At 43.3% G+C, this 24,609-nt stretch overlaps 1 protein-coding gene and 1 long non-coding RNA gene across 8 annotated transcripts in view; one reads left to right on the top strand and one right to left on the bottom strand.

The window, feature by feature from the left end:
* The window catches only part of nrp1a (neuropilin 1a), a 113,340-nt gene extending 93,547 nt beyond the window's left edge, over positions 1-19,793 (bottom strand). For 2 of the 6 annotated variants that reach the window (XM_036944330.2, XM_090200012.1), the window contains exons 1-3: positions 18,822-19,774; positions 16,998-17,409; positions 14,617-14,791 (exon numbers count right to left, since the gene is read on the bottom strand). In XM_036944330.2, coding sequence (XP_036800225.2) covers positions 14,617-14,791; positions 16,998-17,064 — 242 coding nt within the window. In that variant the 5' untranslated portion in view covers positions 17,065-17,409; positions 18,822-19,774. Of the gene's footprint in view, positions 1-14,616; positions 14,792-16,997; positions 18,110-18,793 lie in introns of those variants that run through there. The other 4 variants (XM_036944326.2, XM_090200011.1, XM_036944329.2 and 1 more) reach the window with 4 other exon arrangements.
* Positions 1-24,609, top strand: part of LOC149977452 (uncharacterized) — a 1,012,103-nt gene that overhangs the window by 938,842 nt on the left and 48,652 nt on the right. The gene's annotated exons all lie outside the window — the stretch shown is intronic.

Here is a 24,609-nt window from a genome sequence, read left to right as displayed (position 1 = left end):
GACGAGGTGGAAGAGGACAAAAAAGTGGTCAGCTGTAAAATATGGGCTCGTGACCAGACAAGATACTGTATGATTTCTGATTTATGTGACAGCCAGCACTGCAAGCAAAACATATGTAAAAAAATAAAATAAAATAAACTTTATGGCCCATTTATTGACTACTGTGAGATGCATTCTCCCTCCCTCCCTCGTGGGTAATGAGCTGTGTGTATTCTGCACAGTGGATTCTAAGAGTGGGGGGAGGAACGGGGTCAAACAGAGGTAAAGCCTGTTTCAAACTGTTTCAAGGCTGGGTGCCGTTTCAAGACTCTTTCCTCTCCACAATGAGGAGAGAGAAAGAAGAGGATAGGAAAAGAGAAAGGGAGTGGGGTAGAGAGATTAAGGAGAGCGAGAGACATAGAGGAGAGGTAGCACAAGAGACAGAGAGAGCAAGAGAGGTAGTAGTAGTAGGCTAATTGGTGACAACATGAAAAATGCTGGCGGCCTGGAGGAGCAGTGTCATGTGAAGGATTCCTGCCGGGCAGAGCAGACAGGATAGACCAAGCTAGGCCTCTCTCCTCTCTCTCCCAGCTGTCCCCTGATTATTTTATCTGGCTCCGCACTGACTATAGAGCTGGTGGGCAATAGCATTAAATGCTTATTTAATTAAAAGGTCCATCCGTCTCTCTCTTCCTCCCCATCCACCCTCTCCTCTCCTCCCAGAAGACTGCAACAGAGAAACAGCAGGGGTTTAGGGGAGGCCAGACCCTGCTGCCCCTCAACCAGGTCAGAGAGATATACAGCCAGCTGGGAGAGGCTACAGAGCCTGTGATAAGACAGTGGCTGGCTGGAGAAAGGAGCAGGGAGGACAGGAGGACAAATGCTTTTGGGCAGGGCGCCCTTTCTACTCTAACACACACACATACAGAGACACAAGCACACACACACATTTAAGACCGGCAGGCAGCTATTTCTACTCTTGACAGGAAGCGGAAGAGGATGACGATAACAAGCAGCAGTGATTTAGAATGTGTGTGCCAAATGTATTTTGGCGTGACCAGTTATTTGACTTATTGTCAAATAGCCAAGGACACTCACATCCTCTATCTGGTACGCTGATCCTCCCTAGTGATCATTCACCTCTCTTAGCTCCCTCCTCCCATCCGCATTTCCACTCTAGCTATAGTATACTTTTTTCATGACAAGTTTGTTTGGAAGCCAAATAGGCCATGCTGCGAAGGCTGTGAGGGATGCCATCTCTTCAATAACAACAACAACCTGTGTGGGCCGTGGGCTGTAGGCCGATCAGAGCTGAGTATAGGGGGTATGGAGGGGTTGGCATTGCCCATTCTTTACCCACTGCCCAGGCTGATCAAAGTGCCGTTCTGATGGGCCAGCCTAGCAAATCCTGCCAAGTTTTTGGAGGGTGAATTAACTGACCTCTCCATTTACTGGCCCTTCCATGCAAACCCTGGTCTGTCAGCCAACATGGAGCCCATCCACCTAGTAATTAGCTGCCTCTGCATTCTGACCATGGTTGCATGCTTAACTGCACCCTATTCCCTATATAGTGCACTACTTTTGACCAGGGGCCCTGGTTAAAAGTAGTGCACTATATAGCAGAGGTGTGGACTCGAGTCACAAATATCATGACTTGCAACTCGACTTTGACTTTAACACCAATGACATCGTGACTTGACCTGACTTGATACCCCCCTCAAGCCCAAATATTTAAAATTATGCTATTCAAAAAAGTGTGCAGCGCATCAACTCTTCATTTAACGGATTACAGTTTGAATCGGACAGCAGCCAATCAAGTTGTGCCAGCTGAGAAAAAGTTGTGTGTGGCAGTGCAGAGGAATGTTGGCGGGTGAATTCAGATGGAGCCCTTGGAAAGATGATACCCAAAATGATTATTTTCGGATATAAAGACGACGCTGTATCAACAAAAAATGGATTGCAACTTGCAAAACATGCAACTTTGTTTGACATTTGAAGCTGCACATCGCTAATATAGCTGACAGATGTATATTTTATTATTTTACTACTATCATGTAGGCTAGCGTAACGTTAAATCAATGAGGCTCCACACAGTCAGTCATTGCGGGAACGTGATCATTGCATCCAAGATTGAGCTACAACTGGCTAGGCAGTTGGTCGGCTAAATCCTGCCTGATGTTCCTAAAACAAGGTTGGGTGATTGTGGTTGGGCGATTGTGTACAAGCCTACATCGCCCGATTTAGCCCCATAACGATCCAAGATAGTCAATCACTATTTGGGGGGGGGGGGGGGGGTCTTTCTCATGGCTACCCAGAAAGTAATAAATATATAGATATTTAAAAAAAAACATTCATGATTTGCGTAAATGTAATATACTTACTATTACACTTGTTAAAAATATGAAATAGTATTACATTCAGTGAAGAGCACATTATGACTTGCTTAGGACTCGACACTCAAAGTTAAAGACTTGAGACTTGACTTGATACTTGACGGTCTTGACTTGAGACTTGACTTGGGACTTGACTTGAGACTTGCCTGTCTTGACTTGGGACTTGACTTGGAACTTGAGTGCTAAGACTTGAGACTTACTTGTGACTTTTAAAACAATAACTTGGTCCCACCTCTGCTATATAGTGTAAAGGGTGCCATTATGGAAGCAGTTTGTGTCCTCCTCTGGCCTCTGGAGGATCCATGGATGGTGGTGCGATGGGAGGCGGTGGCACCTGGGGTACAGGGGTAAAGTATGGCAATGGGAGACCACCATCACCCCATTGCAAAACAATTTGATCTTAAAAGCGTAGTATATTGAGGTGTAGAGTGGCCAAATGCACCATATATGTGCCTATTGAGGCTATTTAGGAAATACAAGTATGCCGTGAGAAAAAGGCGGTAGCTTTTCTGGTTTACAGAGAAGAGATCAAGTGGGAAAGCCAACAAAGCGAGTATTTGAGGGGTTTGCTCTAAGTCAATCAGAGAGCAGTGGGGTCCAGAGGCATCCATCAAAGTCTTCTTTGCTGCTGCTGCTGCATGCAGCCAACCCACACACACACAAACACGCAGGCACACACACACACCCTTGTCAACCTACAGAGAGCTGTGGAGGTCGGGCCGGGGAAAGACCACACAAGCTATCGATGGACGGGCTGGCAAACCAGACCCACGGGGTGCACAAACACACACACACACAGACAGGCAGAGAACGATGGACCACGGACGGTTGGAATGTGCTGGCTTGAAATAGGACGACTGTCCTACCTACTGCAAAACAAACCCACTTGGATTCAGAGCCTCTCCTGGTTGATGCTGGAAGCTGGAAGAACAGCCCCCAGTCTCTGAAGGTGCATTTATATTTGGTCCGACAACTCGGCTGTTTATAATTATACCTCGAGTCCTCCATTCCTCTCGCCCCCCTGCAGCTCATAAAGCACTGAGGCTTTAGGGCAACCAGGCATGGAAGGAGCTGAAGACCAGGGCCACATCAATCAAACCTTGAGGGCCATTCAGGGCTACGCCACTAAACTAAACACGGCTGACGTGCCTGGTGTACATGGTGTATTAAAGACTGCACAGACTCTACAGCTCCATCTGGCCTCATCAACAGGCCTCAACAACCTCCAACTGGTCTCATCAATTGAAAAAGGAATCCATGGACTCCACTCATTCCTCTAGGGACTGGGAGGGTGGATGGAGGGAGGAGAAGAAAGACATTGTGAAGTGCTGTTTTCTACTACTACTCCCACCAACATCCCATAATTACCACTCGTTTATTTCCCCTTTCGTTGTTTTGGAAACCAGTTGCTAATCACATCTACAGTGCCTTGCGAAAGTATTCGGCCCCCTTGAACTTTGCGACCTTTTGCCACATTTCAGGCTTCAAACATAAAGATATAAAAGAGAGCATTTGTGAACAGCAGTTTTCAGTTCTTTCCACAGATTCTCGATTGGATTCAGGTCTGGACTTTGACTTGGCCATTCTAACACCTGGATATGTTTATTTTTGAACCATTCCATTGTAGATTTTGCTTTATGTTTTGGATCATTGTCTTGTTGGAAGACAAATCTCCGTCCCAGTCTCAGGTCTTTTGCAGACTCCATCAGGTTTTCTTCCAGAATGGTCCTGTATTTGGCTCCATCCATCTTCCCATCAATTTTAACCATCTTCCCTGTCCCTGCTGAAGAAAAGCAGGCCCAAACCATGATGCTGCCACCACCATGTTTGACAGTGGGGATGGTGTGTTCAGCTGTGTTGCTTTTACGCCAAACATAACGTTTTGCATTGTTGCCAAACATAACGTTTTGCATTGTTGCTTGTGGCAAACTTTAAACAACACTTTTTATGGATATCTTTAAGAAATTGCTTTTTTCTTGCCACTCTTCCATAAAGGCCAGATTTGTGCAAAATACGACTGATTGTTGTCCTATGGACAGAGTCTCCCACCTCAGCTGTAGATCTCTGCAGTTCATCCAGAGTGATCATGGGCCTCTTGGCTGCATCTCTGATCAGTCTTCTCCTTGTATGAGCTGAAAGTTTAGAGAGACGGCCAGGTCTTGGTAGATTTGCAGTGGTCTGATACTCCTTCCATTTCAATATTATCGCTTGCACAGTGCTCCTTGGGATGTTTAAAGCTTGGGAAATCTTTTTGTATCCAAATCCGGCTTTAAACTTCTTCACAACAGTATCTCGGACCTGCCTGGTGTGTTCCTTGTTCTTCATGATGCTCTCTGCGCTTTTAACGGACCTCTGAGACTATCACAGTGCAGGTGCATTTATACGGAGACTTGATTACACACAGGTGGATTGTATTTATCATCATTAGTCATTTAGGTCAACATTGGATCATTCAGAGATCCTCACTGAACTTCTGGAGAGAGTTTGCTGCACTGAAAGTAAAGGGGCTGAATAATTTTGCACGCCCAATTTTTCAGTTTTTGATTTGTTAAAAAAGTTTGAAATATCCAATAAATGTCGTTCCACTTCATGATTGTGTCCCACTTGTTGTTGATTCTTCACAAAAAAATACAGTTTTATATCTTTATGTTTGAAGCCTGAAATGTGGCAAAAGGTCGCAAAGTTCAAGGGGGCCGAATACTTTCGCAAGGCACTGTATATCCAAAAAGAGCTTGAGTTGAGACTGAGTGCTCGTATGTCTTTGGAAACAGAACACTTAATGAAATGATGGACTGAGAGTGTAATGCTTTTTCATCTTACGCTGGAAGGAAAACATTTTATGATTTTCTTACAGTCCAAAGATCTGTGTCCATGTTACCATGCTGTCCTCTAATCAAGGTTTGCATCCCAAATGGCACCCTATTCGCTACAAAGTGCACTACTTTCGACCAGGGCCCACAGTGCACTAGGGAATAGGGTGCCATTTGGGATGCAACCATGGACTTGACCATAAAGCTCTTTTCCTGGGAGTCGGTTTTAGATAAAAGCAAAAGCATACTATACGAAATCCCTCAGCGTGCGGGCTGCGACTTCATCCACCAAAAATGTCCATATAGGGATGCTTGTATGGCTCTGGAGGGAAAAACAAAAAAGGCTGCTGCCAAAAAAAACTCAAGATACTCAATACTCCATCCTCAGTGAACATGGGAGGATTACTCCCAACATTAAAAATGAAATAAAAACCTAAAACTTGATATCTTTATATCGTTGTGTAGCAGAGTTATAGGTCTCCAGTTCAGTTTTTTTTTTTTACGACTGTGGCCCCTTACTCCTCTTATCCTTCCATTCCACTTCATCCCACTGTTTCATCTCCCCCTTCTTCTCCTCCTCTGAAGTGGAGTTCTCTCCTGCGGGGTAGAGGAGTGGCTCGCCTCCCAATCGCGGTGTGCGTGAGCTGGGTGCGCATGAATCAAAGTGGTGACAGAGCAGCAGGGAAGATGGCAGATGTCACAGTGAGAAAGCTTTTCAATCAAGCTGTCCTTCCAACACTGGCCAAGGTGAAAACTTCACCCCGGTAAACCCTTCTCCTCGGGGATAGACACACACACACACACACACACACACTCACACACACACACACACACACACACACACACACACACACACACACACACTCACACACACACACTCACACACACACACACACACACACACACACTAGGACTTTACAACCATTAACGCTTTGAGTAACATGGAAGATTGATGAGAGAGAGAGAGAGAGAGAGAGAGAGAGAGAGAGAGGATTCCTACCCCACTCTCTTTTTCAGCCTTTTGTCCTCTAACTCATGACAGAGGTGAACCTCTCTTTTAAACATGACCCCAGAGAGATAGTTTAGACAGGGCTTTCATCTGCTCGGAAATGCTAATTACACTAGTTATAATGGATCACCGGATGTGTCAGAGGTACTTCTGTATTCTGTGAATGTAGCAGAAGAAAAGGGATTTCTGACGACATGTTTTCTATCATGGCAAGTTATGATTTGGGATAATTCATAGCAACTGCTAACAACTTCACTTGACGGAAGTTGCTATCTGTCACGCCCTGACCGTAGAAATCTTTTTATTCTCTATGTTTGGTTGGTCAGGGTGTGACTCGGGTGGGAAACTCTATGTGTCTATGTTTTGGTCGGGTATGGTTCTCAATTAGGGACAGCTGTCCATCGTTGTCTCTGATTGGGAATAATACTTAGGCAGCCTTTTTTCCTTTTGTATTTTGTGGGTAGTTGTCTTTGTTAGCGACCTGTATAGCCCTAGTAAGCTTCATGTTCGTTTTTGTTGTTTATTGTTTTGTTGGCGACATTTAAAAGAAAGAGAACGGCGATCGTGACACTATCAGTGGTGCTGTCACAATGTAGTTTGAGATACAATGTACTTCCTACTGTACAACACTGGAGACTGATGTTACGCAGAATTACCAGGTACATCATTTCAACCGCCATTGTCCTATAAGAAACGGTGCTGCTGCTCTCTTCATTTTGTCTCATTGTGCGGATCTGCCTCTGTTATTTGAACTCTGCTTTGATCTTGAAAAGCATAAATGCCTCACTGGTACATTCTTACATAAAAGACAACCATAAACAGCTATAAGTGTCTCAAACAATTCATATCAGCCCAAGCCTCTTCCCCTGGCCCTGAGAGGTCACAGCCTGCCAGCCCATGTTAAAAGGCATGACCTTGCTGATGGAGGATAAAAAAAGGCCTTGTTACATTCCTGCCTTGTTTATTTTTGTCCATGACAACGGCTGATGGACAATCACGCAACCCACTCACAAGTTTTCCTCATTTGCTTGTGCGGTGGTGGAGCGTGAGAGGGGCCTTTAATCCCAAATGGCACTTTATTCCCTTAATAGTGCACTACTTTGGACCAGGGCACATAGGAGTCTATTCAAAAGTAGTGCACTGTATAGGGAATAGGGTGCCATTTGGGACACATCCAGGGTGAGATAAGGGAAGTGAAGCGCACTTTATTCAGGGAATTTTTTGGGAGAGTTATAGAGCACTTCCCCAAAGAAATATAGCCTCTCCAGATAGGAGAGAGAACTCCCACTGATCCCAAACCCCATCAAGAAGCCTCAGATCCAGCCAGACGTTGTGTGGCAGTACCAGGGAAAGCAATCACAGCATTGAGTCCCATGCACACACCCTCTTCTTGCCCACAGTACCCCTCCTCTACTCTGAATAACTCAGTGGAACGAGTGGACTTCATTGTTAAACATGAGTGTTGTGTTATGAAGCTATGAGTCAGTCAGGGTGTCAGGATCCCTGCTTAACAAAATAACCTGTATGAAAAGAGAACTCTCCAGAACCAACAGGGGGCTGAGTACTACTTTCCCCTTTCCCTGCTTCCCTGCTGTAACTCATGTCTGCAGTGTAGGTCTGTGTAGGTTACTTCCCAAATGGCACCCTATTCCTTACATAGTGCACTACTTTTGACCAGAGCCCTATTGCGCCTGGTCAAAAGTAGTGCACTATATAGGGAATAGGGTCCCATTTGGACGCAAGCCTGTAGTCCAGCAGGCCTGACCTAGACGAATGCCTGGCAGGGAGGGCGGAGAGTGGAGGGCAGCGGGGCAGGCAGGATGTACATTGTCTCAGGCCACAGAGGAGAGTGTTTGTCTTCCCAGCGGGGTATGTTGCACTCCGAGGGGGCTACTAGACAGGAGAGGGGAGTGGGGTCATAATTAGAGAGGTGGGAAAGGCTGCTTTTTCAAGCCTAGAATTATGGGCAGTCACAGTCAGGAGCGGGGAAGAGAGGAGAGCAAGTGGGGAGCTCACTTCAGAGCCATTGTGTGTGAGGCAAGCTGAAGCTTTCACTCACTCATTGACTGACTTTCTCACTCTCCTTCTCTCCACTCCTTTCTCACCACAAAGGGCAGACCTTCTTCAGAAGGCATTCCCCTTTTATTTTCCCCCCACCCTCCCCAGCTAGTATATTTGGTTCCTTGGAAGTTGTGTGAATGTACGTTTCTGGTTTCTCATTGGTTCTGGGAACCAAGCTATACGTTTTCTGACTGATAAAAGTGAGAAGAAAATGTAACGTTCTGGGAACAGAAGTGAAAATGTTGCCTGTTCTGGGAACGCACATTTTTTTCAGGTTGCAGGGAGGTTCTGAGAATGTTTTACTATGGTTCCCTGAAAGTTTTTCCGGGAGGTTAAATTAACATTCTGGTAATTAAAGTTATAGCTTATTTGAAGGTAATTAAATAACGTTCTAAGAACATGTTCCAATAATAATTTTAATAACACTGCTAGCATAATAACACTAATTGTATTGAACTCCAAGCACAGAAAGGACACATGGAAATGTGATTATTTTAGTCTATTCAAACAGATCCCAATTCAAAGGAAAAAAAGCACTCAAAAAGATCAGGTGTGGCCACTTAGTGGGCGTGGCCAACACACCTGAACACACTTAACAAGATAGTGGAAAGAGAGAGTTTAGTTGACGTTATGCTGAAGTACTGAAATTCCCACAGAAGAACATGGTTTCTTAACATTCCCCGAACTATTTGAGAACATTCCCAATGTCAAACCAGTTTCAGAACATTCCTAGAACCTTACCAAAATGTAAATGAAATTGTTAGAAAACATTCTGGTAAAGTAATGAAATATCAAGATAATGTTTTTATTTTGTCAAATTCCTTAAATGTGTTAAAAATGTTCCAAAGCCAAGCAACTATCCTACACCATTCTCAGAAGGTTGTGGGAAGGTTGTATGAAAATAACCATAGGACAACCACACTCTCACCAAGCTCTAAGAAACATATGGTTCTCAGAACGTTATGTGCTAGCTGGGATACCTCCTCGCTATCTCAGGACTGCACAGGCTGTCGCATAGGAATTCCCTGTTCTCTGAGCTCCAGCAATCACAGGCCAGGCAGAAAGTGAAAAGAGGGACAAGGGAATAGGGAGACTCACTCTCATATAAAAAGTATCCTATTCTCATCTCTCCATTTTAACCCTTCTTTCTCTCAAAAACGTAGGAGAGGAAAGAGAGACATTCTCATATAGAAAGCATCCTCTCCTCTTCTACTCCATCAATCAATTTGAACCCCTCTTTCCCTCAAAAGGTAGCTCTACTCTACTGCACCATAGCTTCAAGGGGATTTCACAATGTGTAGGCCTTTTTGTTTGGTCAGTGGATCCAAGCAGATCAATGATTCATTGTGCTGTCAAAAGCATATAATATCGGTGGCATGTTGATTCCAGCCAACGCAGCTTTCACAGAAAGCAACAACAACACAGTCAACAAGGTTTTTTAGCAGGGTTTTCTAAGTCTCCCATTGAATGGAGTATGTTTGAATTTTACAGAATACGACCTCAATCTTCGAGAAAATCTCCTAATAAAAATGTTTATTAAAACAGAAAAAGACTGTTCAAATTATCATTCCACTTCCTATATGTGAAATACACTATATATACAATATGTGTATGTGGACACCCCTTCAAATGAGTGGATTTGGCTATTTCAGCCACACCCGTTGCTGACAGGTGTATAAAGTTGAGCACACAGCCATGCAATCTCCATAGACACACATTGGCAGTAGAATGGCCTTACTGAAGAGCTCAGTGACTTTCAATGTGGCACAGTCATAGGATGCTATCTTTCCAACAAGTCAGTTCCTTGGATTTCTGTTCTGCTAGAGCTGCCCCGGTCAGCTGTAAGTGCTGTTTTTGTGAAGTAGAACATTTTAGGAGCAACAATGGCTCAGCCGCCAAGTGGGAGGCCACACTAGCTCACAGAAAGGGACCGCCTAGTGCTGAAGTGCGTAGAACGTAAAAATTGTCTGTCCTCGGTTGCAACACTCACCACTGAGTTCCAAACTGCCTCTGGAAGCAACGTCAGCACAACAACTGTTCATCGGGAGCTTCAGAAGCCTAAGATCACCATGCACAGTGCCAAGCATAGGTTGGAGGGGTGTATAGCTCACCGGCATTGGACTCTGGAGCAGTGGAAATGCATTCTCTGGAGTGAGGAATCACAATTTTGGAATGAGATGTTCGACGAGCAGCTGTCCACATACTTTTGGTCATGTAGTTAATGTCTGTCACTTGTTAATGACTTCATATCCAGCCAAACATCGATTTCTCCATGACACGGCATAACTGCCACAACTACATGTCTGTCTAACACTTTATCAGATTGTAGTGAACTTAATAAGTACCCAGAAGGCAAGCTCATAGAATATACATTTACTCAATTTTGCCTTCTCGCCAAGAAAGCTGTTCATTCCACTGAAGATCAGAACGAATTGACTTAAAATATTTGTCTTGACGGACCGGGCCTTTACCTCAAACTTCTTAAGGTTTCTGTGAGAATACACGTTAGTGCCATGAGAGTCTATATTACAGTGTGTGGAAAGGTAAAATTAATTTGTGGAATTTAATTCCTTCTTAATGGTTTTGAGCCAATCAGTTGTGTTGGGACAAGGTAGGGGGTATACAGAAGATAGCCCTATTTGGTAAAAGAACAGCTCAAATAAGCAAAAATACATGAATGTCAGTCAATTCGGAACATTTTAAGAACTTTGAAAGTTTCTTCAAGTGCAGTCGCAAAAATCATCAAGCGCTATGATGAAACTGGCTCTCATGAAGAACGCACAGGAATGGAAGACCCAGAGTTACCTCTGCTGCAGAGGATAAGTTCATTAGAGTTACTAACCTCAGAAATTGCAGCCCAAATAAATGCTTCACAGAGTTCAAGTAAGAGACACATTTCAACATCAACTGTTCAGAGGAGACTGTGTGAATCAGGCTTTCATGATCGAATTGCTGCAAAGAAACCATTACTGAAGGACACCAATAAGAAGAAGAGATTTGCTTGAGCGAAGAAACACGAGCAATGGACATTAGACGGGTGGAAATTCGTCCTTTGGTCTGGAGTCCAAATTGGAGATTTTCGATTCCAAACTGCCATGTCTTTGTGAGAAGCGGTGTGGGTGAACGGATGATCTCCGCATGTGTATTTCCCACCGTAAAGCATGGAGGAGGAGGTGTGATGGTGTGGGGGTGTTTTGCTGGTGACACTGTCTGTGATTTATTTATAATTCAAGGCACACTTAACCAGCATGGCTACCACAGCATTCTGCAGCAATACGCCATCCAATCTGGTTTCGGCTTAGAGGGACTATCATTTATTTTTCAACAGGACAATGACCCAACACAATCTCCAGGCTGTGTAAGGGATATTTGACCAAGAAGGAGAGTGATGGAGTGCTGCATCAGTTGACCTGACCTCCATAATCCCCCAACCTCAACCAAATTGAGATGGTTTGGGAAGAGTTTGACTGCAGAGTGAAGGAAAAGCGGCCAACAAGTGCTCAGCACATGTGGGAACTCATTCAAGACTGTTGGAAAAGCATTCCAGGTGAAGCTGGTTGAGAGAATGCCAAGAGTGTGCAAAGCTGTGATCAAGGCAAAGGATGGCTATTTGAAGAATCTCAAATATAAAATATATTTTGATTTGTTTAACACATTTTTGTTTACTACATGATTCCATATGTGTTATTTCATAGTTTTGATGTCTTCACTACATTGTAGAAAATAGTATAAATATAGAAAAACCCTTGAAAGAGTAGGTGTTCTATAACTTTTGACTGGTAGTGTACATAGGGAATTGAGCGCTATTTGAGACGTTACCCTAACCCTCCAAACAAACCCAGAGAGGGAGAGAGTGCCAGCAGTCACACATGTTACAACAGAGGTAGGCTCAGCCACTGATGGTTTTTACAAGCACTTTCAGCTTGATTCTTGTTTGGTTTGTTGATAACGGTCATGTAGGAGCACATGTATAGCATGTGTGTTCCATTTGGACCACTAATTAGATTGCAGGGGAGTGCACTGAGGCATGCATTGTAGCTGCCTGCTTCTCCCCTACCAGCTTGTCAATCAGATAAGGAAGGCAATGTCGCCATTCTGGTGCTGGCCATTATCAGTTTCCAGTATGTAAGGGGTGTTTGTGTGAGTCGAGCTGCGACTAGACAGCCCATGGTAGTCTGATTACTGCTGTTGTACAAATCACATCAACCAACCGAACTGCTATCTACCAACAAAGACAGCACGGCCATGATGCACATGCCTCTCAAGCCTTAATCGATTTAGATATGACATGTCCCTCTTGCTACTAACACAATAGCGGCATTCACTTTACAAAGCACCACTGGGCTACTTGAGTTGAAACTTTTTGAATGAGAGTAATGGAATGACTGCATCTTAATAAACTGCACCCTATGGGCTCTGGTCAAAAGTAATGCACTATGTAGGGAATAGGGTTCAATTTGGCATCCAGACAATGTCACTGACCATCTTCCTCAGCCAGTCTAAAGTGAACACATAACAAGGTGAAATAGTGAAGTGGAACTAGTGGAACTAAAGTCCCATGAAAACCGCTCCATTAAAACATATGAAACAGTATCAGACCAAGTAGAGCAGAGGAGAGGTGGTCAAAATAGAAGAGCCTTGAGATCAATCGGGCCCTGTTTCTCCACTGTATGTAACTGTATCCCGGATGGCACCCTATTCCCTATGTGGTACACTACTTTTCAATAGAACCCTATGGAAAACCCTATGGGCTCTGGTCAAAAGTAGTGCATTATGTAGGGAATAGGGTGCCATTTAGTATGCATACAACTGTGTGAACCACATGAGTCACTAGTGACTTGATTAAGTTTTACAGACGTCTCTGCAGATCAGTTGTTAGTGTGTTTCTCTCTAGCACTGAGGTTTATATCCCGTGACCACTCTATGGGCAGTATTACACAGTAATATACACATTACACCCTGGCTCCGCTCCAAACATAACAAGCACATTTGGCAACGGTAGGGACAAGAAAAATAACATGCTCTTTATCTACAAATAACAAATGTACAGGCAGACAAGCAATTGACGGCATGGCAGTTCAGTCCCCACTTGGAAAACAGAAAACTTTAATCGACCTTGGATTGAAACGAACGGCAGAAGTCATTTGAAAAACGACACGACAATGGATCAAACTTGAAGTTCACTGAGTAAATTTATTTTAACTGAAAAAGAGTGTGCTTTTCAACAACACCGGAAACTCATTCCTGGTTCATTTCATTGACAAACAGACATGCACTTGCACGCACGCACACACACGTGCACACACGGCCGTCCCGCTGCGCAACCTTGGGTTTTGGGAAACTTTAACAGATGCTGGGTAGTGACACCTGAGCCAGAAGAAGTCAGGACCATCAGGATCCTTCTCTAGAAGACAGGAGTGGTCAACCAGGCAGTAAATCGCAGACTGCCCCTTTAAAGACGCAAATAAAGCGGTATACAGTTTCTTTTTTCACCACACTTTTTTTGTTGATTTCACTTTGAATTCAAATGTGTTGACAACTCAATCAAATGTAAATCAAAACTATAGATGTTGAACTGACGTCTGTGCACAGTGGATAGAGATCATGATAAAACAGTACAATCTTTGGACCTACACTGTATTCAGTGAAAACACAAAGGGCGTAGCAGCGAGAGAAAGAGCTGAGCTTGGGCGTAGTGCGTAGTGGGGATACAGTAACAGTATCCAGCCGTATTCACTCTGCGTGTTCTCTAGCTGCCCCTCCAGCATAAACAACGGCTCAGAAGAAACACACACACACACACACACACACACACACACACACACACACACACACACAGGGAGAAGGGTGGAGGGTAAGGGCGCAGTCAAGGACAGAGGCAGCGCAAGAGCCAGTCAGCCCAGGCTAAGGCATTGCATGTCTTGCTTCACCTCAGGGCACCACTGACACAGGGAGGCAGCAGGTTCATCACATTACTGTGGAGCTCTGGTTTCATAGGCAGCTGCCAGGTTAACCGTTTAGCCCTAGTCTGGTTTAATACCTTACTACATCTTAAAAGTTAAACAGGGATTTGTAACTAACCCAGCAAGAAGGGTAATGAGTCATCCATAAGACATCCACTAAAGTTTAGACAGCCACTAAATGGGATTACTTCCTCAATGATGTGAAACCATGATAACAGGAAAAATATTACAACATAGTAATACAATTACTCTCAAACAATGACCAGCAAAGAAACTCCAATCCAAGGATTTTTCTTAATACTCATGTTGCCCAGTACTGCGCGCTCAACAATTCCACGACCACTAGATGGCGGGCTTTCATGTACAATATGCAGGAGTGGAGTAGAGAGCAGCCAACTTACTTGCACTCTCTGTCCTCGAGATCAAAATGCGGGTTAAAGTTGATTAGAATTCTCTGGTGAGGTCCAGGCGCTGTAATCACCCAAACGCATTTCTGAGATGGCAAATATGATGCCGGATAGCCAGGTGAAGTGAGGTAATTCGCATTCGTTATTCTGATGTTGTCCCCACACTTGTCTGCAAGAAAGAACGTGGAAAAAAATACAGTTAGCACAACACCCCAAAGCAACGCAGATAGCCTACGGAGTCAATAATGTTGGCAAGAGTATGTGTTATAAGCAATTATAGCCTAGGTGTTCTAAACTATAGGCTATATTATTGTAGAGATGGAGATGAGGGGGATCTGTTCAAAATCAAACTGGATTTGAGTTGATCTGAATGTCAAAACAATCATTATAAAAGTACATTCAGGATCATCATTTATAGGCCCACCCACGCCATACAAATATTTTCCTACATTGTCTAAAGATGTCTTAACTAGACCAATCGAATATGCTTTTGGCTAGGTTAGATAGGCTACATGCGTAAAGACGCACGGGTAAGATACATCCTTTCTGACCATCAAAATGCTAACAATTAGGGAGCCTAATTCCCCCAAATCTGAGAAATTGAGAGTTTGGGACTGTGGTTCTATCTGCATTTTTGTAAAAATGTTGTTATTGACATAGCCTTGTTCTGTTCAATGTTCTCTACCTATGTAGTACTCGTTGTACCCCAATTTGGATTGTTAAGTTAAAAATAATACAATATAAACATGTCTCATTTAATTCAAGCTAATTCTCTCAGAATCACATTGTTTCTGATAGAACCTTTATAGTCCCAAACTCTCGAAATGTATTTTAAATGTATGAATTTCCTCAGATGAGATAATACACTTTTTACAGGCTTGACGTTAAACTATACAGTTGTTCACAAACATTACCAAAAGTGTAATTAGTGTTATTATTCTTATTTAGTGTTATTATCGATCACTATTGGTGTTTTTTTGTTGGGGCATAACGGTTAGGATAAATATGTTAGTCACTTATAGCCCAAGTTAAAATTATAAATGTTCTTATTTTTACGCTTGAAAAATGTTTAAATCTGTGAAATGTCACCGACAGTAATTAACTAGAACAACTCGTAATGACTAAGGGCCATATACCCTGGCAAGGAGTAATTGATTAATGTAGAGGACTGAGAGTGGACGGGGAACGGATACTACACTGTGGCTGTGCGGGGTTTGGCTGAGCTTCGATAGGAATGGCTGATATGGTGCCATGTGACTTGTAGACAATATATCATATGGCAATAACGCCAAATAATTCGAAAGTATTATAAATCCGATTACTTCCCAGATTATATGTGGCGAGCTACATGTATTTGTGGATTGGGGGTATGAAAACACAGGCTGAACACAGACACAGACTAAACTTTTTAACAAATGATTATCGCCTAATAAAACGTATTTTTATTTTCATACAGACCACTTCTCCAAGCGCCAGAGAATAACGCGCCTTTCTTGTGTCTAGAGGCAACCCACTTCAAGTAGCCCAAATTACCCTATCAATTTATCTCAATTTATGTGTGCGCAGTCATGCGTTTGGATTATAACTACAATCTGCCATGTAAAGTAGGCTACTTGAAATTCGTTTTGAATAGGATAGGTGACAATGCGATGTTCAAGAGAATGGGAAATATAGCTAGTTCTTTCTTTGTCTTTCTTTAGTTTTTCTCGTAAATAAGTTTACTCATAGAAACGAAACAATTAGGCTAAGTGTCGCCTATATGCTACAGCAAGAAACAGCCTACTACTGTACCCAAACCCAGACTCTTTTCATAATATCCTACAAAAATAGAAGAACCTGCACACTCAAATAATAAGCCGGTGGCAATGACAGCACTGACCCGCGGGGAAGACTTGACAGGTGAACGCATGGAGGTTTTGAGACTCATGTGTCCTTAAAGGTCAAATGCAGCAGTTTTTTGTCTCAATATCAAATAACAATTAAGTACCTTACAGTGATTGTTTTCAATTAAAAATAAGTCAAATTTTGCTAGGACTGTCCGTGAGTGGTCTGAATGAGGAGGGGAAAACTGAAAACTGGATGTAATTGGCAGAGAGGTTTGGAACTCTCTTTTTTATTTGTCTAATAACTAATTTACCGCCTGGTGATGTCACCAGGCATGCCAAAACTCCATCCCACCAAAACAGGCTGACATTTCAGGCTGTCTTTTCAAACAGCTGTTAGACTACACTAAAATGGTCATTTTCACAATTTCAGAGAATTATTCCAACCTCATTATGTGGATATATAAAACACAGCTAAATCATGTTTGTGGCTGCACTGGGCCTTTAACAACATCAGGATAAGTATCCCAGCATATAATAGTTGTCACTTACCATTTTTGAAAGCTTTAGCAACGAAGAAGATTTCCATTAAGAGGAACAGCACTAATCCACAATGCATCCTTGTTTTGTTAGAAAAATATTCATAGGAAAAACAAAAAACGAACCTAAATAAAACTCCTCCCGAGGTTTTCAGGCCGTGTTAGTCTTCCATATTTTCAAGCTTGGGGCTGAAGGAAAACAAATAAAGCAGAAGTGTCTTGACTGAGGCAGTTGAAATGTGTCTAGATATGTCTCAGGTTGTCTGCTGCATCCTGTCATTCAGCTCCGGTTTCCTCTCTCCTCTTCCAGTTGAGTTCCTCTCTCAAACGCTGGCGTTGCCATTTCCTCCACACAAGTCATCGGAGCTAGCAAAGGAAGAAGTAAAAAGCCCAGGCACCAGCACCAACAATTCCCGTTTCAACTCCTTGGAAACGATGACAAGGCAAGAGGTAAACCGTCGGTGCTAAATGGAAATAAATATTGAAAGTAAGCAGCAGCAGTGGTGATGATATTCGTTTCAAATGTGGGCAGATCATCAAATCAAGCTCGTGTTGTGGCCCTTCGCGCCCTGCTCATTCTCAAATCTGACAGGACACGAACTAGTAATACTAACATCTGGCGAAAGGCATTGCCATAAAAGGGGCTTAAAGCGATGGATACACCCCCTAATTTGAGAACGCTTTTCCTCTTTTCAAATAGTGTGCTGCCTGCCTCAGCCTGACTGCTCGAGCCGAAATCTCAGAGGGGTCTCTGATTGGTTTGATTACAAATGTGCAAAGCCCAACCTTTGGAAGCCACCTCTCTCTTTATTAGCGGAGGAGGTCTCGGCTCCTGCTCCGAGACTCACTAGACTCGCTCTCACTCGCTCGCAGATCACCAGCCAGACCTGAAAGTGTCAGCGCGGGCGCTCTCTCTCTTTCACCATCCCTCCCCTAGGAGATGGACTGTCACAATGTGTAAGATGCCACTAAACTCCCTAATCAACTATGCTAACAAACATCACGACTGGAGAACAATAACATAGACCACTGTCTGCCCCCGAAACTTGAAAGTTTGTGTGCCAAACGACTTCTCTCAGAGCTACTATAGTAATTCGGAATAAATTGAGCTCCCTGGGAGAGAATAGCCTCAATTCTATTTTGTATTCAATATCGAATTATCATGCTAAAGAAGAGATATTTATTTGAAATATTCATATATTTTAACATTGATCTATTTTTTACCCATTAATAAGCTACTTAGATATACTACTTGTAAAAACATGTTTTATTTTATTTTGTATTTTATTTGACCTTTATTTATCTAGGCATGTCAGTTGAGAACACATTCTTATTTACAATGACAACCTACAGTTAAAGCATGAATCGTGATAGAGCAATCATTAAAACGTCACATTGAAACGTTAGGGAAACCCAATAGAACTGCAGAGCATCAAGCAATTTGGCATTTCAAACTGTCTCTTCTTATGGCATTGCACAAAATAATGAATTATATTCAACATGGAATGGCTTTGGACAAGCTGCTCTGCTCACATCTGGCATAAAATGGTACGCAACTTCCCTGACATGAATCCAAAAGCGTCTAACATTCCTTACATGTGGAAATCTGAATTACAGAGTAATTCAACATTTAAAGCAATATTCTTATGGACACCACACAACTTGCATTCCTTGCGTGCTATGCTGTTCAGAGAGATAATACTTAAATTGAGTGTATTTTCAAAGCCATGTGAATGAAAGCTAAGAGCATTCTTCACTCAGTGCTCTCCATATAGCAAAATTGTTCTGCCTCTCCTGATTTAAACTCACCCACGTAAAGCAAGCAAACGGCAATCACCTGTGTCTCGTAGACTCACTCACAACCCCATATGTATCCGATATCCAAGCGAAGCAGCTGTCGGCAGGCTGACAGTAACCCCTCTCTATTTCTCTCTATCAAATGCTGCGGACTTTTTTCCCAAATCGGTAAACATCAAAATCACCACAGGAAAGGACAGGTCTCCACAGGTGATGAGAGAGATAGTCAATTTCCAAGTATTTTACTCGTCAATCAATAGCTTTTATGTTTGTAACCTTCCGCTGGGGCCGGTCCGGGGCAGCCCTGTAGTGCAACTCCTCCGCTCCGCTCAAAGGCACGCAGCCGCTGCAGATATCTCCGAGACTCAACTCAGACAGCCACCTTTCCGCCGTCACAAGTGAGGGAAACGGGATTTGCGCTGACAATGAACAGCTCTGCGCCGGTAATAGACAGCCAGTCCAAAAAAAATCACAGCATTGGAGAAGATATCTCCTGTATAGATCCTTGATTGATTTTATGCATTGAATTGAATGTAGGCCGATTCCTTATTTTGTATCTGTTCTGCGCGTCACGCACCACTCTTGTTTCTGATTGCTGTTTTCCGCTACTGTAGCGCTGCTGAGAACACAGGACTGGTTTGGAGTCTCCGGCGTCTCGAGACCCAGCTAGCCAGTCACACGCGCCTTTACCAGGAGGTTGCATCGGCAATCGAGTTGCAGATTAAACTGCCGTGGCAGTCTCCAGACTAGACTCTGTACAAATATCTGTGTCACAAAGTGAATTAGAGTAGGACACATCTGAACACACCCGCATCATTAGCACTGACATTACAACTGCCAATCATTTTACTCATTCTCTATATTACAGGATATTAGTCTTCTGAAGCGCTCACGTTGGATGTGTTAAAATTCAAATGTAATTTTGACCGGCATCTTGAAGTGTCTAGTACTGTTGAGACCTGGGCTGGGGAGCGCGCGTAGGGCGCACTCAAGCCTGTGTGTTTGGAACTTCCTATTGACCAAGAAGTAGGATAAACAAACCCTGTGTCATGATTTGAATAATGTCTTTTGAAAATAAAACAAATGTGTTATTGATTGGCATGACAATTTAAACGAGCTGAACACACGACGTTCCAAAGTACTTTGGAGATTGTTATTCATTAACATAAAGATTTAACTCCCATTGCTGTCACATTGAAATGCACACCAGCGTGGTACCGAGGTTGCAGGGTCTGGGAGACAGAAAATGTGTCTTGGAGACGGCCTCCAACTGAGAGCTCACACGATAAGGTTAAAGCAGGTGGTATGGAGGCATCTTGGGGAATTCCCTAATGTCTATAAGACTTCTATATTTGCAAACAAGTGTATACTTAAGCAATAAGGCCTGGGGGGGGGGGGGGGGGGGGGAGTACAGTGTATGGTACAGTGCATTCGGAAAGCATTCAGACCACTTAACTTTTTCCACATTTTGTTACATTACTGCCTTATTCTAAAATCGAGGTAAACAAATGTTCCTCGTCCATCTACACACCATACCCATAATGACAAAGCGAAAAAAGGTTTTTAGATTTTCTTTTGCAAATGGGAGAAACTCCCCGAATACAGGTGTGCCAAGCTTGTCGCATTATACCCAAGAAGACTCAAGGCTGTAATCGCTGCCAAGGGTGCTTCAACAAAGTACTGAGTAAGGGGTCTGAATACTTATGTAAATAATATATTTCAGTTTTTATTTTTAATACATTTGCAAAAATTTTGAAAAAAAGTGTTTGCTTTGTCATTATTGGGTATTGTGTCACGTTCTGACCTTAGTTCTTTTGTTATGTCTTTGTTTTAGTATGGTCAGGGCGTGAGTTGGGTGGGTTGTCTATGTTAGATTTTCTATTATTTGCTATTTCTGTGTTTGGCCTGGTATGGTTCTCAATCAGAGGCAGCTGTCAATCATTGTCCCTGATTGAGAACCATATTTTGGGAGCCTGTTTTCTATTGTATTTCGTGGGAGAATATATTCTGTTCTGTGTTTTATTTCACCGTTCAGGACTGTTCGTTTGTCGTTTTATTGTTTTTGTTTCAATGTTCACTATTCGTATTAACAATCAAGATGAACACTTACCACGCTGCACTTTGGTCCTCGCCTTCATACGACGACCGTTACGGAATCACCCACCACCAAAGGACCAAGCAGCCGGGCTAGAGTGGGCATCGATCGGCCGGGCTAGAGTGGGCATCGAGCCAGGTGCCATGAAGCCGGCTCAGCGCATCTGGTCTCCAGTGCGTCTCCTCGGGCCGGGGTACATGGCACCAGCCGGGTGTCCCCGGTTCGCCAGCACAGCCCAGTGCGGTCTATTCCACCTCGCCGCACTGGCCTGGCTACGGGGGGCATTCAACCAGGTAAGGTTGGGCAAGCTCGGTGCTCGAGAGCTCCAGTGCGCCCTCACGGTCCTGTCTATCCGGTGCCACCTCCACGCACCAGCCCTTCGGTGGCAGCCCCCCGCACCAGGCTGTCTCTCCGTCTCCTCCCTACAGGTGCTCCCGTCTGTCCTGAGCTGCCAGAGTCTCCCATCTGTCCTGAGCTGCCATTGTCTCCCGTCTGTCCTGAGCTGCCAGAGCCGACCGCCAGTCAGGTGCTGCCAGAGCCGCCTGTCAGTCAGGAGCTGCCAGAGCCGCCTGTCAGTCAGGAGCTGCCAGAGCCGCCTGTCAGTCAGGAGCTGCCAGAGCCACCTGTCAGTCAGGAGCTGCCAGAGCCGTCCATTACTCCGGTGCTGCCGGAATCGCACTTCACTCCAGAGCTGCCGAAATCGCCCTTCACTCCGGAGCTGCCAGAGTCTCCGAATCCATTTTTGAATAAGGCTGTAATGTAACAAAATGTGGGAAAAGTAAAGGGGTCTGAATACTTTCCGAATGCACTGTATTTGGCCAATATATCACGGGCTAAGAGTTGTTCTTATTTCGACTGCTGGCATGTATTCATTGATGCAAACAAAAACCAGGCGTCCCCCCCAAAAATGGACCAATATTTTTTTTTTTTACATCACATAATGTATCTTTCATATTTCTGTGTTTCATCATTTTCCTTCAATTAGCAAGTGGCTCAATCTACTGTGTCTCACAGGAGAAAGTATCCGAGTGAGCGAAACAGAGCCCCTCTGTATCTCTTCGTGTAGGCCATCTATCAGATGCTGTCTGGTCCAAACGAGTATGACATTGTTGCAGCCCGTAGCATTGAATGCGAGGGAAGCCAGCGAGCATTTGGCCTCCCTTGATAAAAAAAAGTATAAAAAATGTGTCAATCAGCGTCTAGCTAAAAAACTGTGTCAAAGGAAGCCAGCTTGGATTTGGCGTCACTCCTATCAAATTCCTTTGAGAGCATACATCTCGTTGTGTTTTTGTCCTCTGGTGGCTAGCTATCCAGCTAGCTAAACCTGTCCCTTTCCTAAATTAACCATGGATGGAGATAGGTATTTGGACTTGTGGTTTTACTTAATTCTCCGTACTGGCCAATGATTATAACGGCAATTCTGATCCAACCTTTAAGCCATACATTGTTGTGTTCTTGGCCTGAGAGGATGGAAGTTCAAGATGTAGAAGGCTAATGTTAACGAGCTAACGTTGCCCATGAATGGAAGTTAGGCTAACCATCATGCATTTTAGCCAGGTAGCCTAGGACAACAAAAAATAAAAGCGTGTACTGAGTGATAGACCGTTTTGTCAACATGAAAGAGAGAAGGATGGCACGCACACACGCACACACACACACACACACACACACACACACACACACACACACACACACACACACACACACACACACACACACACACACACACACACGCATGCACGCACACACACACACACACACACACGCACACACGCACGCGCACACGCACACACACACACACACAAAGAAATCAGAACCATGGACAGCCACATCATATTTAGCTTACGTTGATTGGACTAAATTGTTTTTGGTATCTTTTAGTTGTCACTGTATTAGACTAAGCTAAGATGATTTGATGGTTGAAATGGTGGAGGTAGCTCCTGTTTTATTTGCCACTTGCAGTAACTATTTGTGGTTCTAAATCAATAATTGTTTAGTTGCCCGAAAATGTCAGAAACATTCATTTGCTTGACCATGCTGTAGGTCATGTTACTGTACATGCAATATGCTTTGTGGACTTTACTGGACCTCTGTTGCTATCCGGTTTTGTGATAAAACACACGTGTGGTTTAATTTATGCTGCCACTGTCTTCTTATTGCCTCGGCCTTTAGGCCTACGTATATATCACAGTCGCAAGGCATATGAATGAACAGGTTACAGAGCGAACAGCGAAATTGTAACAACGCATAGCTTGGAATATGGGGCTTCCGCAGAGATTTTACCCACGCATCACTACTGTCTACTACGCAATGCAGAATGCCTGGATACAGCCCTTAGCCATGGTATATTGGCCATAATGTAACCCAAAGTTGCCTTACTGCTATTATAAACTGGTTACCAATGTAATTAGAACAGTAAAAATAAATGTTTTGTCATACCCTTGGTACCACGGCTTTCAGCCAATCAGCATCCAGGGCTGTAACCACCCAGTTTATAATTATGAATGGAGTCTTGGGTCCTCATTCAATCAAACTCACAATGGCAGAATTTTTTTTATCTGATACAGTGAAAGTTATCAAAATCAAAAAGGATTTCATTTTTATACTGCATATGATCAATTCATTACATAAAACATTACAACTTGAATTTCTGGTCTTCACATCAGTTTGCTTAAGAATGTAGAATAATAAGCCTATAGCCTATATGAGGACTGTATGGGCCTAAAAATGATGAACACCAATACAAATAAAAAATACTGAAGTTTATAGATACCACTCTTCTTCAAATAAATTGCTAATATTAAATGGAGTGTTTTTTTAAAAATATGCCATAGCCCTATAAAGAAATGGAGCAAGATGAGACAATCACGGCACTAGCCAGGCTAATGGTAACTCTCTGTAGTCTTCCTAGAGAGAAAGCAATGGGCTGCTTTATTCCACTCACCACTGGTAATTCCCCCTTTTGCAGATAACACTCTATGTTAGAGACGTATTGAGCCCCTCTATCAAAGCGCCACTAACTAGACTTGTGTGTCTTGTGGATAACAAGACTTTGGAATAATGGGACGGGGTAATTTCACAAGGGCGGCTGCCTACTGCCATATCTGAAATGAGGGGGATTGTGGGGGAACAATGAGAGAGCCATTTAAAGGATTTGCTCCTTCATATCCCACAGTAATCTTTAATACATTCCTGGAATAATTAGCCAAAGCACAAAGACAGACATTATATTTTTTTGCTCAATCGTGAGCTGAGTTGACGGTCTGATTTCATTAGGGGAGCCTTGCCTTCTTCTTGCTTATTCTTCTTCCCCTGAAACAGAAGAGTACTGCCCCATTGACCAAAACACATGTTAATTTATTCAATACAAACTCAGGGTGAAAGATTTCATTATTTATTTTCTAATCAATGGAAAATAGAATATACTCAGTCAGGGCTAATGTAGGCTACGTCCCAAAATGGCACCATATTCCCTATTTAGTGCACTACTTTTTTTTTCAAAAATAGTGGACTTCATAAGGAATAGGGTGCCATTTGAAATTCAAACAAAATATGGCCACCCTTTCGAGGGCCCACCATTTCAGTTCTCCAGTTACAGTTGCACACTAAAGGCAACATTTTCAGCTATGCCTCAAATTACTGGGTGTGTGGTGCCAGTCCTGATGTCATATCAAGTCTATGGTATGGCACAGTGAGACCATAAATTCACACTGGTTAATCCTGCTATATGAAC

The sequence above is a fragment of the Oncorhynchus mykiss genome, chromosome 15 (genome assembly GCF_057628025.1).
Source record: "Oncorhynchus mykiss isolate SJ-2025 chromosome 15, ASM5762802v1, whole genome shotgun sequence".
NCBI classification, from domain to species: domain Eukaryota; kingdom Metazoa; phylum Chordata; class Actinopteri; order Salmoniformes; family Salmonidae; genus Oncorhynchus; species Oncorhynchus mykiss.
This window is presented reverse-complemented; position numbering and strand designations above follow the sequence as displayed.